The sequence below is a fragment of the Sorex araneus genome, chromosome 6 (assembly GCF_027595985.1).
Source record: "Sorex araneus isolate mSorAra2 chromosome 6, mSorAra2.pri, whole genome shotgun sequence".
Lineage (NCBI taxonomy): Eukaryota > Metazoa > Chordata > Mammalia > Eulipotyphla > Soricidae > Sorex > Sorex araneus.
Window position 1 is genome coordinate 28,174,713 of NC_073307.1, and position 13,628 is coordinate 28,188,340.

The window sequence follows — 13,628 nt, forward strand, 5'->3', positions numbered from 1 at the left end:
CCCCCCACCCACCCCCCCGCCGCCGCCGCCGCCGCCGCGAGAACCTCGGAGCTCCCTGAGCAGTTCCCGGAAACTCCTCGATTTCCCTGTCGCCGCGGCGAAAGCAAGAAACCGAAACCTGGGGGCTGCGGCCTGGGCCGAGGCGGACCTGAGGCGCCCCTCTGAGCACCCGGGATGTGGGGGCTCAGGCTGCAGCGCCCGTCCTGGGGGCGCCCACTCCAGGGCGAGGAGCCAAGGCAGGGGTGCACGCTAAAAGCTCTATGCCTCGAGGGCTGCCAGCTCCTCGGGGTTGAGGATGGGGTGGAGGGATGGGGGAGTGGGTACAGGGCAGTTTGGTGACTCGTCGGAGGTCCCCCTGCACGTAGCTGTGAGCAGGTTGCAAAGCCCGGGCCTGGTGCAGAGGTGGGGTGGGGGGAGGAGGCGGAAGTGGCCCGGGCCTCGGGCAGGTGAGCCGCCAGCCCCGGGCCGGGTGGCCAGCTGGGGAGGGGGAGGGGACGCCCCGGGCGGCTCGAGCCCTCCCTCCCTTTCCAGGAAGTCAGCCACCCCTGCTCACCCCAACTCCCCCCCCACCCCACCCCGACACAGCCCGGCCGAGCTGGAATGTGGAAACTGGCTAAAGCACTGGTGCCCCTCGGCTCCAAAACACGCACCCCCAGCTCGGTCTCGAGGGGGTCGCCTGGGCGCGCGAGAGGCTCCAGACCGGCCACGAATGGCCCAGGACGAAGCAGGAAGGTTGCCGCCTCCCCCACCCCCGACCCGGGCGCCCCCAGCGGACCACGGAGGGCTCGCAGGGCCGCTGCGGGGTGGAGCAGGAGGAGGGTGCAAGTCAGGTCGTGGGTCGGGCGCCCAGCCTGGCCCCGGAGCCCCACCCATCTCGAGCGCCCCACGGGGCCGAACGGGGAGCCGGGGCCTCTTTCCTCCCAACCCAGTGTTTATAAGAAATGAAACTGCTTGGGGCATCGGAGGCGGCGGCCCTCACCGGGTTCCGGAGCAGCCCGCAGCGCCCGCGTCCCTCTCCAGCCCTCCCCGCGCAGGCCCCCACCCCCACCCCGTGTTTTCCCAGTCAGCTGCAGCCTCCCACTCTGCGTTTGGGATTTTTTAACAGCACCACCTTTTATTCTGCTGTGTCATGCAGTGTTTCTTGCCAGAGTCTCCTGCCCCGGCACATGGAAGGAAGCGAATCTGGAGTTGACCCAAAGCCGAGACACATTCGTATTTGTTGAATGAATTCCAAAACGACCTTCTTTCCATCCAGCCAGGCTCCTTTCAGGCAGGGCGATGACACTTCTGGTTTGGATTGGATCCTTTGATTTATGCCCGTTTGTACTCTGCACTTACAGGTTTACAACACTCTGTGGCCAAGTTTGCTATGAAGAGAGAGATGGCGGGCTGAGCGACAGGACACAGGGAGGGCCCTGGCCCTGCAGGCGGGCAACCTGGGTTCGATCTGGCATCCCTGCGCACCACCAGGAGTAATTCCTGAGTGCAGAGTCAGGAGTAAGTGTGGCCCAAACACAAAAAAGAAAGAAGGAAAGAGGGAGAGGGAGGGAAGGAGAGAAAGAAAGAAAGAGGGGGAGGGAGGGATGGAGGGAGATGTTAGCTGAGCATCACAGACCCCTCCCTCTGGACCTGGACCTTATGCAAAGTTCATCTGCTTTGGGGACTGTGGCCCTCTCTCTAGGTAGCAGGTCTCAAAGGGGCCAAAGCTTTTATTTTCAAAAACCGAATGCATCTACACTTCATACGTGCTGCCCTCCTGGGTGAACAGCGTGTTCTGAGTTGCTGCAGGAAGCACAGGACAGGGTTTGGTACAGGGAGGAGGCTCCCTCGGCAGGTAGGCTAGGCCACCCCCCCACCTCCCACCCCCATCGGGACTGTAGATGAAACCTCAGAGGAGGCCCTGCCAGCCCAGAAGACTCCAGGGCCAGATCTGGAGAAGCTGCAAACACCTGGAGAAGCTGTACCATCAGTTTGCCCTCACTGATGTGGGCACGCGTGGGAAACAGGTTGGCAGCGAGAACCTGGCTTTTGCAGGGGAAAAAAAAAAAAGGCAAACTGTTTGCCAGAAGGTCAGCACCCAAAGGGTGATGAGTAATGAAAAGATTCTCAGGAGAGGGAGAACTTCTGATTGACTTCATAGAGGATCAGACATTTACTGAAACTGGAGTGTGTGGCGGAGGAGGTGGAGATGAGTGGGAGAGTTGAGATAGATGAGAGAGAAAGAGAGAGAGAGAGAGAGAGAGAGAGAAGAGAGAATGGGAGGGAGAGAAAAAGACAAACACACTCAAATATACACACGCAGAGGTGGGGGTTGTGTTGCTGAGTACCCAGGAAAACAGAGACGAGGAACAAATGGAAGGAGCAATGACATGAGGGTAAAAATACAAAGCTGTGAGGGGAAACTCTTAGTGAAAAACCATGCGTTACTATTAATACATGTCATTTGACAAATGTCTTATAGTCTAACAGGGAGTTCTGTATAACTTCTGTACAACATTTAGAAGAGATGGGTGGAGTCATTTTATTTTACAGATGAGAAAACTGAGGCGGGGGTGGGGAATAACTTGCTTAAGATCACACAAGTAGAAAAATCACAATACCCCAGGTTTTCAGACTCAATGCATGTTCTCTTTCCCCTGCCTTCAGTTACCACCAAGTGAAGGAGCTATAGGAGAAAAGACTGAAAGGGGAACATTAGTGCCCAAGTAAGCAGCAATGCAAGGTAGGGTTCTGGAGTTTGAATGAACTCAGCAGGTCCCGGGGGTGCACCTGGATGTTAGGGAGGCCATCAGAGATGTAGATCACCTGCAGGTCTGACAGGGAGGGACTCTCAGGGAAGCCGCGCCAGTCTCCTGCATTGCCAGAAGGTAAAACAGGACTGGATGCAGGGAGGGAAGACCCAGAGGACCAGGTGAAGCAAAGATGAGCGCAGGATGGAAAAGACTTCAAAGAGAAGGCATCCCTTCTCATAGCGGGAGTGTAGAAAGGGATGGGAGGGGCAAGAGTTCTACTCCAGTGTGCGAATGGCCAAGAAGCAACCAGAGCTGCCAGAGACCCTCAGCCCAGACAGGATGGCTGGAATTACAGAAGGAAGTATCCTGAGTGGAGAAGCAAAACGACGAGTCCTGCTACAAAGATTCTGGGACAATCCACACATTCTGCTTAGCATCACTGGTTTCTATTGATGCTAATTTTTTTAGCATCAGAAAATGGGGACGTTGCTATTTTTTTTCAACTGAGTTAATAAAACAGAGTTTACCTTTCTTTATTTCACTGATTTGGAGTACAGATCCCCCATCAATGAAAGGATAAGTAGAGTCTCACAGGTGTCAGGATAAAAGATGAATCCCTAAAGTTCAAAACATCAAAAAAAGGGGCCCAAGCAACAGTATAGCAGGTGGGGTGTTTGCCTTACACATGGCCAAGCCAAGTTTAATCCCTGGCACCCCGTATGGTTCTCTGAATCCCACCAGAGCAAGAGCCAGGAGTAAGCCCTGAGCACTACCAGGTGTGACAGACACTCCAAAAAAATAAAGAAATGAAAGATTTAAAAGAAAAGCTTTAAAGATGTAAATGACAATGATTTCAATGAGAAAGCCTAGCAAAGAGGGCTTTATCCTAAGCAAAAACCTATTGTGGACACTAAATTTTTAGCCACCCAGTATTGTTTATATCTTGAAAAAAATGGAAATAACCTAAATGTCCTTCAATTTGGGGTTAACTGGGAAAGTTTTTATTCTTAGGATGTGTACACATTGCATATATTATTGTATGGCTGGAGAGATAGTACAGTGGGTAAGGTGCTTGCCTTGATTCCCAGCACCACCGGGAGTGATTCTGGAGCACAGAGTCAGGAGTAACCCCTAGCATCGCAGGGTGTGGCCCAAAAATACTCAAAAAAAGTTATTTCAGAAGTGCTTTTTATGACAGGAACAGTTGCTCATTATATGTGCATTTGGACATACAGATGATCTATGAATTAAAGTTCTTGTTTTAGGGGATAGTACAGCGGTTAGGGAGTTTGCCTTGCATGTGGCTGACCTGTCTTCAATTCCCAGCATCCCAAATGGTCCCCCAAGCACCGCCAGGAGTAATTCCTGAGTGCAAAGCCAGGAATAACCCCTGTGCATTGCCAGGTGTGACCCAAAGAGAAAAAAAAAAAAAGAAGAAAAAGAAGAAAGAGTTCTTGTTTTAGAGCACTTTGTTTGGGAGGGGCACACACCTGGGGGTGCTCAGGGCTTATTCCTGCCTTTGCATTCAGAAATCACTCCTGGTGGGCTGGGGGAGGACTATCTGGGGTGCCAGGGATTGAGTCCAGGTAGCTGCGTGCAAGGTGAGTGCTGCACCTGCTTTGCTATTGCTCCAGCACCACCCCCACCCCGCCCCTACCCCCAAGCACTTTTTTTTTTTTTTTTTGCTTTTTGGGTCACATCTACTGGCCAGTGATGCTCTGGGGTTACTCCTGGCTCTGCACTCAGGAATTACTCCTGGCGGTGCTTGGGGGACCATATAGGATGCTGGGAATCAAACCTGGGTCGGCCACATGCAAGGCAAACGCCCCACCCGCTGTGCTATTGCTCCAGCCCCACCACTGCAATTTTAAAAGCACTTTTTAAAGCCTTTTATTCATAAGGTCATTTTGGTCAATTTCTGAGACCAGTTTAAGTGCGAACTTCCTCTCCCTAATTTCATTCTGAATTTTCCAGGGACAATGTCAGTTTCTTGGGGACAGGACAAGCCTCCATCATTGTGCTCCACAGAGAAGACGCTTCACAACTGGGGGCGGGGGAACACTTGGTTACTCTCTTCTTGCCTGGAGCGTCTTGGACTTGGTAACTAGTCCCCAAGTCCCTCGGTCAAAGTACCCAAACCCTTCTCTGCGCTCCTGGGTACGTGCACCAACAAGCCTCAATCCTCACAGTTCCTTCTCTCTCTGCCAGTGCTCACACCCACCATTTTCAGGGATACAGCTCTCTGATCCATTCCTGTCATCTTCTAGAAGTCCAAGCTTGGCACTGGTCACGAGGGCGAGTGATTCCACCAGTGCCCACCCATTGCCTCTGGAGGAGGGTGGCAGAAGGGTGCCTGAGACGTGGAGTGTGCCCTCAATGTGTCTCTGTACAGCCTGCATCCCTGAAACTGGGGGCTGCGGTGCAGGAGAGCTGGGTCGAGGGGAGGGACACAGCCAGCTCTGCCTGGAAGAATAATCTACTTCTGAGTCAGCAGCTTTAGGGACTTGAAGAAAGGAGCGTGCTGGGCCAGGGTTCTGGTTGTAAAATGAACATAGAGCCAGACAAGTACAGCAGCAAGCGCAAAGTCGCTGCTCTTCCCAAGGGCCTGGGAGCTGGACCCCCCAACCCTTTGGGAATCTTGGTGACTCCCCAACCAGGAGTCTTGGTGAGCACTATCTGATTCCTCCGTATTGCCCAGACCCTCTGGGGCCTAAACCTTGGGTCCCCTCAGGAGACATCAAGGCTCCCCTGCAGGGCTAATATCCAAGGGCCATAGGACGCTGTAGCAGTGGCACAAGGCAGGACTACTTTATGGGGTGGAGGGGCAAAGCTACCACAAGACACCCCAACTCAAACGTCCTGACTTCTCTGAATTCCCTCCCTTTTGCAAAGAGACGAGCGGTGGCAGGAGGAGGGGGACGAGCCAGAAGGCGCAGAGGGGAGCTGGAGGCAGAATCGCCGTTATTAAACTTGAGCAGGGACCTGGAGAACCACGCACACTGGAGTCCACGGGACCTGGTGCTTTCCGGACCCCGCTCCGGGGCACTGTGACAGGAGAAACGTAGGGCCACTGCCCGCTGCCTCTCTCTTGGTGCGGAAATGCGAGTCCTTGGCAGGCAGCGCCAGCAGAGGACCGACGGGGATTTCCTTTCCTCCTTCTGCCCCGAGAGCACCTCGTCTCTTCTCTTCCTTCTCAGGGCAGGTGAGTGACCAGGAAGGTAAGGGGCAAGATACTGGGCGCGCTGGCGCCAAAACCCTTTCTGGATCCCTTCACCCCTCTCAAGCGGTCCTGGGAGAACTAGGCTGGTTTTCGGGAGATTGGACGCTGTCGTCCTTAGAGGGCTACAGGCGAGCCCCAGCCCCCCTCACCTGCGCACGGGAGACGGAGGTCCCCATCCCCGGAGGAAAGGGAGCGATGACCCCCGGAGCTGGCAGGTTGGGACAAGGCGGAAAGCGGGGAGGAAGGCGCGCGCAGCCGGAGCGCGCGGCTTTCCAGGACAGTGTCCCCCGGGAGCGCGTGTGGGGGTGGCGGGGCCGCGGGCGGGTCGGGTCGCGGTGGCCCCGGGGCGGCGGCGCCGGCCGGAGGGGGTGGGGAGCAGCAGCCGCCCTGTACTTCCCCTTCGCCGCTAGCTCTACAACAGCCTGATTTCCCCGAAATGATGGGGCGGCGCTGGCCAATGGGCGCGCGCGCGGCGCTGGAGGGGGCGGGCCCGGGCCTGGGCAGGGGGAATCCCGCTAAGTGTTTAGAGTGTCCGCGGCGCCGCGGCCCCGGCAGAGCGCGCCACTCCTTCGTCGAGGCAGGACGTGCGCTCCAGCCCGAGCGAGCAGAGCCCCACGGGAGCCGTGCCCAGCCGGAGCCGCGTGCCCCGCGTCCTCCGCCGCCCGGGCATCCTCCACCGCCGCCGCCTCCTCGCTCGCACCCGGAACCGCGCTCCCCGCGCCGCCACCACGCCGGGACCCTCGAACGCCGCCGCGGAGCGCGCTCGCTGCAGAGGTGAGCCCGCCTTCGTGGCTGGGGAGGCACGGAGGGGGAGCCGGCGGCGTCGAACAAAGGCGCGCGCGGGGCACCAGGAAGTGGGGTCCGAAAAACCCAGCCCCGGGAGCCGCGGGCGCGCTGTCTCGCCTGGGCCCCCGCGCGGGCTCCGGAGGGCGCTGGAGGAGCGGCGAGCGGCCGCGAGGGGAGGGCGGGTCGCGGCGTGGACCGCCCACCCGGCCGCCTTCGCAGACGTGCGTGCGCCGAGCCGCCGGGCCTCGGAGCGGCTGCGTGTCTGTTGCGCGCATCCCCGCTCGCCGCCGTGCCCGGGACTCGAGTCCGGAGACGGACGCGCGTGGGTGCCCCCGCGCGGGCTCTCCGGGGGCCCGGCCTCGCCTCCAGGCCCCGGGGTTCAGCCGATCGGTGCGTGCTGTCCTAGGTAGCCGGCGGCGGAAAGTGCGGGGGCTGCGGGAGGAGGCGCCACAGGTGTTCCTCGGGACACTGGGCCGGCAGGAGGGGACCCAGACAGGAAGGGTTCTCGACCTGGCCTCTGCTCTGTTAACTGTCAGGAGGCGTTGATGAGTGGGGCGGGGAAGAGGATGTCTGGGCGCAGAGGGACCGGACCGTTGGCCCTTAAGTAAAGATGCGCCGCTAGTGGCATCAATTCTAGTAGAGTGATTTCCTGAGATCCGAGGAAAAGATGCCAGAGTTTAAATTCGGGGAGGAAAGTTCTGTTCTTTAGATACCTGTGCTTGTTGTCCCCTATAGGCGTCTAAACCCTGAAACTAGCCAGATCCCGAATGGGGCCTGTGTCCACCCCCTAAGCCCCTTCCCACACAGTTTGGGGACGAGGGAGGGAGGGAAGGGCAGATGTGTTTTCAGCCTTCCACTTGAGTTCCAATGAAAGCCCCCATCCCGGGGCAGGGGAGGGTGTCTGAGTGATGGGCCGGGGCAGGGTAGTGCCGAGGGGATGCTCAACAGACTCCAACCAGGAGCCTTCTGTCTTCTCTTTACAGCCAACATGCCCATCACTCGGATGCGCATGAGACCCTGGCTAGAGATGCAGATTAATTCCAACCAAATCCCAGGGCTGATCTGGATTAATAAAGTGAGTGTAACTCTTTGGGGTTTTCACCTGCTATTTTAACCTGAGGTCTTTAGGAGACCAAAGTTTCAGATGCACCTCAGAAAGGGAAGTGGTAGAGGAGGGCAAGCAGATGTGTTTCTCCTGTGGATCCCGCATGCACCCTGCTCCTGCCTCCCTTGTTCCTTGAGGTCGGGGCACGGCTCACACCTGAGGGCACAGTCTGAGTGCCCAGAGCTGGACTTCCTCTCTCCTGAGGAGACCCTTGCGTGTGCACCCAGCATCCTCCAGGGCCCTCAGACAGAAGTAGGCGCTGCTGGCAGGAATGTGCCAGTTCAGCAGAGGACCAAGAGTTAACCTTGTGTCCCTTGTCCTGACCCGAGAAGCCTCTTGCTCAGAAACACATGGATCACCCCAAAAGCATGGCCTCAGCAGTAACAACTGTTAGAATAACGACAAACACTGCAGGCCTGCTCCTTGTGTCATCCGACCCTCAGAGTCACTCTGGGAGATGCATCCCGTGCGTGAGAAAACCAAGGCCTGGAAGCTAATGCCATCACACCAAAAGCAATAAAGCCACGATCTCCAGTTGAGGAAGTAGACCTGCAATAAGAACAGTGAGGCCGTGGTCTTTACATCTGCCAGCGTTTTCGCATTTCACAGAAAACACTGAGGGGCAGAGAGGCCCCATGGCAGCGCTGGGTGGTCCAGATAGTTAACGTCTCCTGTTCGCTAGCTCTCAGGAGGGATGGCCACGACCCCCTGTGTAGGACCTGGGGCCCAGGCATCTGAAGGAGCCCCCTCTTAGTGGACAGAATTCTCAGTTCCTGGTGCTGCGGATAGGCGAGAGAAAAGTATCCTGGGTGGGATACTTTGCCTTGGCACGGAGGAAGGCTTTGCTGCACGGAGGGTAGCCCAGCTCCTCCAGAACCCAGAGCCCTTCGAGATCTGGAGCGAATGAGTAGCCCGTTTGCACGAATCTCAGGATGGGGATAAACCAAGCCAGATGTCAGGGTGAAAGGGGAAGTCAGCCTTTTCCCAGACCTGGGGGGCTGGGCTGACTGGGGCCCCAAACCTGTGGTCTCTGAACTGACACAGCTGTGTGTGTGTGTCTGTGCCGCTCAGGAGGAGATGATCTTCCAGATCCCATGGAAGCACGCTGCCAAGCACGGCTGGGACATCAATAAGGACGCCTGTCTGTTTCGGAGCTGGGCTATTCATACAGGTGCGTGCCGGGTGCGCAGGGACCCGGAGTCACGCGACTCTTCACTGGGCTTCCCTGGGAAAGATGAGGGTACAGAATAGGGGCAGGAAGGGGCCGGCTTTTCTGGTGAGGGCTTGTCATTTCATTCTCGAAGAAATGTGAGACTCCCAAATCTTACCAAGTGTGACCTTAGCAAGTTTGGGTCCGCTCTAGCAAAAGCAGCTGTGTCCCAGGTGGGACCTGGGCCTTCGCCTTCGTCACTCCTGCTGTTCAAACTCCACCCTAGACCCATCAAGTTGGCATTGTGTCCTGTCCATGAGGGCGGGGGCTCTGCACACATCCGTACTAGCCAGCCCACCATAACCATCTTGTGAGCCCTACTCTGTGGGCTTCCGGGTTTGGAAGTAGATCAAACTCAGCATGTTCTCTCTGGCTGGTACCACTGGGCCGAGAGATGAATGAGACCAGACACATGCCTGGGCATTTGGCTGACTGTGTCTGAGCCAGGCCCGGGCATTTGAGAAGCCCCCGTGGATGGTGGGTGTGCAGCGTGTCCCCTGGAACTACTGCTGGGGATCTGACCAGTACGGGTGGCAGCACAGGATCTCAGGGGTACTCTTGACTTCTCCCAGGCTGGCGGCAGTGAGGCTCTCCGTCTATGGCTCTTGACCATTCCCTGCGTTTCTGCCCCTTAGGCCGATACAAAGTAGGAGAAAAGGAGACAGATCCCAAGACATGGAAGGCCAACTTCCGCTGTGCCATGAACTCCCTGCCCGACATCGAAGAGGTGAAGGATCAGAGCAGGAACAAGGGCAGCTCTGCCGTGCGGGTGTATCGGATGCTCCCGCCCCTCACCAAGAACCAGAAGAAAGGTAGGCAAGGGCTCTGCGGGAGCCCCGGGGGAGGCGGCTGGTGCACCCGTGCTAAGGCTGACGGCCTCTCTGCTCTTCCAGAGAGAAAGACCAAGTCCAGTCGAGACGCTAAGAACAAAGCCAAAAGGAAGGTGAGTGGTGGCCCCATGCGGCTCTCTGGCTGCCAGGGCTCCTGGTGGGCAGTGGGGGTGGCACCCGCAGCTAGCCTGGGGCTCAGCACCGTCTCCCTCCACAGTCCTGTGGCGACTCCAGCCCCGATGCCTTCTCTGATGGGCTCAGCAGCTCCACCCTGCCTGACGATCACAGCAGCTACACGGCTCAGGGCTACCTGGGGCAGGACTTAGACATGGACCGGGCCCTCACTCCAGGTGAGGGGGCAGCTACGGGGACAGTGGGGTGGGGTGGCTCTTCCTCATCGTGCTGGAGGAAGGTGGCCTCCTGGACCAGGCTGTGTGTGTGTCTGTGTGTCTGTGTGTGTTGAGCACCTTGCAGAGAAAGCGCACTGTCCTAACCTGTGGTTTCTGTCATCCTCAAGAGCTCTCATCCTGTGTCAGCTGCCCTCTCCCGGAGTGGCAGATGCCCGTGGACATCATGCCGGACAGTACCAGTGACCTGTACAACTTCCAGGTGTCGCCTATGCCTTCCTCTTCTGAAGGTTTGTGCCCCTGTTTGGGTCTGAGGAGGGCTTCTAGAGGGAGCAAATGCCCTCCCGTAGAGGTGGGCTCTACTGGGCAGGAGGGCTGACCCAGCTGGGCCCCCTAATGAGAGCAGTGGGTGGGATGGGGGCACGAGGCATGCAGTGGCGAGTGGGCAGCCGGACTGGCCTGGGCTGGAGTGAAGGCGCCATGGGTGGGTGACGGGGCGGGGGGCGGGGGCTGAGGGCTCTCTCCTTTTGGCTGGGTGTCCTGGCTCCTCGGCAGCTCGTTCTTAGGGTGAGGAGGAAAATGAGGGAGTGAGACGCCTGACTTGGGCGTCTAAAGGCTGACTCACCAGGCCAGTGCCCTGTTCTGGAATCTCCGTGGCAGGCAGATGTGTGCTGGGAGGCTGGCGTGTGTGTGCGCGTGCGTGCGTACGTGTGGGAGTGTGTGGAGTGGGGGTAGGGAGCGGGGAGCTCTGGCGGTGCCGGAACCACTGATTGCTGAGCTGATTGCCATCGCCCCCTCTGCTCTTCCCTGTCAACAGCAGCCACAGACGAGGACGAGGAAGGGAAACTGCACGAGGATATCATGAAGGTAAAGCCCCCTCAGCTCCTGTGTCTCCCTCCAATAACAGGCCCTGCTAGGGGGGAGAGGGCGGCTGGCCGCCTGCATGGTGTGTCTGTCACCACCACTGTCCATCCTTGGCCAGTGGGAGACCCACTGGCAGGGGGTGGGAGGAGGTCTGGCCTCCACTGGCCTCCAGCAGGCTGTCCTGACTTGGGTCTCAGGGCCGCGGACAGCTCTGAGTCAGCTGCCATCAGCGCTGGGTCCCTGGCCCGCGGCCACTGCCCAAACATGCCCCAGCCCTGTGAGTTTGGGAAATGCACATCAGGTTTCAATAATCAGCCGCTAGCATCTGCAGCGTGGTGGCTTCTTGGTGGATGTTGTTGTTTCAAAGAAAATTATCCGTCATGTTTCGGCTTATTTTTTTATTTTTTGGTTTTATTTTGTTTTCTGCATTAGTTTTTTTTTTTTCAATTTATTCATTTATTATAATCAATAGGGTAAAAATTCACATGAAGGAAGTTTGTGATACAGTGGGTCAATACTCATCAAATCCTTTCTGCATTAGTTTTAAAAGTGGATATAACATTATTGTGGGGGTCTGAGGAGAGGGCTCAAAGGGCTGAGAGCACGCATGCAAAAATCCCAGGTTTGAGCTCTGGCACCCGCTGTGTGTCCCCTGCCACCTCCCCCAAGCACCGCTGGGTGTGACCCTCAAGAAACAAAAAAGGAAAGAGAAATGTTTGTAGTTGTAACCCAGACCCTCTCTGCCAGCTTGAGGGCAGAGACACGGGTGTACCTCTTCATCCCTAGCCTTTCTGGGGGGCTTTTCTTGTCTCCAGAGATGTGGGTATGGTCTGGGCCAACCCTCATTTCCCAGGGATGACAAGTTAGGGCCAGGCGACAGTGAACCTTGCTTCCTCCCCTGCCCAGCCTGTCCTGCCCACACAGCGTGTCTGTAGCCCACCGAGAGGGCGAGGATGGGAAACGTGGGCTCCTGGAAGGCCGGCCCACACACAGGGTGAGCATGCCCGGGACACTGGCTAATTGCTAATGTTTCCTCGTTCCTGTTCCCAGCTCTTGGAGCAGTCAGAGTGGCAGCCGACACACGTGGACGGGAAGGGGTTTCTGCTCAATGAACCTGGCATCCAGCCCACCTCTGCCTACGACCTCAGCTGCAAGGAGGAGGCAGAGGTTGACAGCCCTGGCGGTGAGGAGCCCTGGGTCCAGAGGGGTGAGGGCGGGTGGAGAGGGTCAGGACAGGGCCGGCGGGCAGAGAGGCCAAGCTTCCATGCTGAACTTGCCAGGGGTGCAGACAGTCTAGCTCCCACCGCTCAAGCCCTAGGGTCTGCCTAAAGGCCAGGCTTGGTGGAGCAGAGAGCGGGTATCGGGCGTGCCTACCCCGCTTGGCCCCTCCTCATACAACCTTCTCTATCTTCCAGGGGACCCGGGGATGAGCGTACACCCTGTCTTCACAGACCTGAAGAACATGGACTCCATCTGGCTGGATAACATGCTCACCCCAGTCAGGCTGACTTCCGTCCAGCCCATTCCCTGCGCACCCTAGCAGGGCCCAGCCCCGCCGACTCCTCGACAGGCAGAACCTGGCTTTCTTCTTTGGGTCATTCACCTCGCACAGGCAGAAACTGGGCTCCTCTTAGGGGGGTCCAGCCGGCCTGCCTCCCCAGCAGATGGGGTATTCTGAGTTGGTGTGTCCAGTGGAGGTTGCAGAGAGCTGAGATCCTCCTCTTCCGTCCCTCTTGAGTCCAGCTGCCTAGAGATGCTGTCCCAGAGCCAGCCCGAGGGGCTAAACTGATCAGATCTGCAGACCCCAGGGCTGGCTCTGCACTAAGACGATTGCACTAAGTGAATCCTGTTCCCAAGGACCCGCCTCCCTTCCCAGCTGAGCCCTGGGGACTGACTGCTGAAGCCAGTGAAATGTGAAGGAGACTGCTGGTCCTGTGGGACAGTGTTCCTCCCCCCCTGCCCCCCCCCGCCTCTGAGCGGCTCTACCCCCCGTCCCCCCTTCCCTGCATGGGCTGAGGGGCTTGGGAAAACCATGGCACTTTCTCTGTGGATCATGCCACATGTTTGATCAGAGGTGTACACTAACATTTCCCCACCAAGCCCCTGGCCTTTGCATTTATTTATGTAGTGCCTTGCCCCACACCTGCCCATCCCCCACATACCCCTCAGGTCCCAGCAGCCCTCAGCCGGCCCAGGGTGGGAAGTGTGAGCACCTTGGTGTGACTGACTTGGAAACACCATCTAACCAGGATCATACTTGTATATAGCATGTGTATATTGATGTAAATACAAACATCTTTTTATAAAAAGTTCATTGTCACGAGGGTGTGGTGGTTTGTTTAGAGAAACTCTAGCTGGTTTTACATGGAAACATTCTGGTGGATTTATTCTTGGCCTCTGGCCTGAGCTTGACTTCGGGATGAGCAAGACCTGATTGCAAAATCCTGACTTCCTAGAGAAGATGGCAGAAAGGACACAGGGACATGTTCCCATGAACACTCTGGCCCTCTTGCCTAGACACTGGGAGTGCCGGG

At 57.4% G+C, this 13,628-nt stretch overlaps 1 protein-coding gene across 3 annotated transcripts; it reads left to right on the plus strand.

Moving 5' to 3' along the window:
• The first annotated feature begins 6,451 nt into the window (after nt 1-6,451).
• On the plus strand, nt 6,452-13,418 carry IRF1 (interferon regulatory factor 1). 3 transcript variants are annotated; one of them, XM_004609849.2, is made up of 10 exons: nt 6,452-6,726; nt 7,722-7,813; nt 8,915-9,014; nt 9,689-9,865; nt 9,947-9,996; nt 10,101-10,233; nt 10,401-10,520; nt 11,048-11,097; nt 12,145-12,277; nt 12,510-13,418. In XM_004609849.2, exons 2-10 carry the CDS (start codon nt 7,727-7,729, stop codon nt 12,632-12,634), a joined length of 975 nt encoding a protein of 324 aa, XP_004609906.2. In that variant the 5' UTR covers nt 6,452-6,726; nt 7,722-7,726; the 3' UTR covers nt 12,635-13,418. The 3 variants fall into 3 exon arrangements, with proteins under 3 accessions (XP_004609906.2, XP_054997604.1, XP_054997605.1); XM_055141629.1 differs by lacking the exon at nt 6,452-6,726 and adding an exon at nt 6,991-7,144; XM_055141630.1 differs by lacking the exon at nt 6,452-6,726 and adding an exon at nt 6,991-7,128.
• The last annotated feature ends 210 nt before the right edge of the window (nt 13,419-13,628 follow it).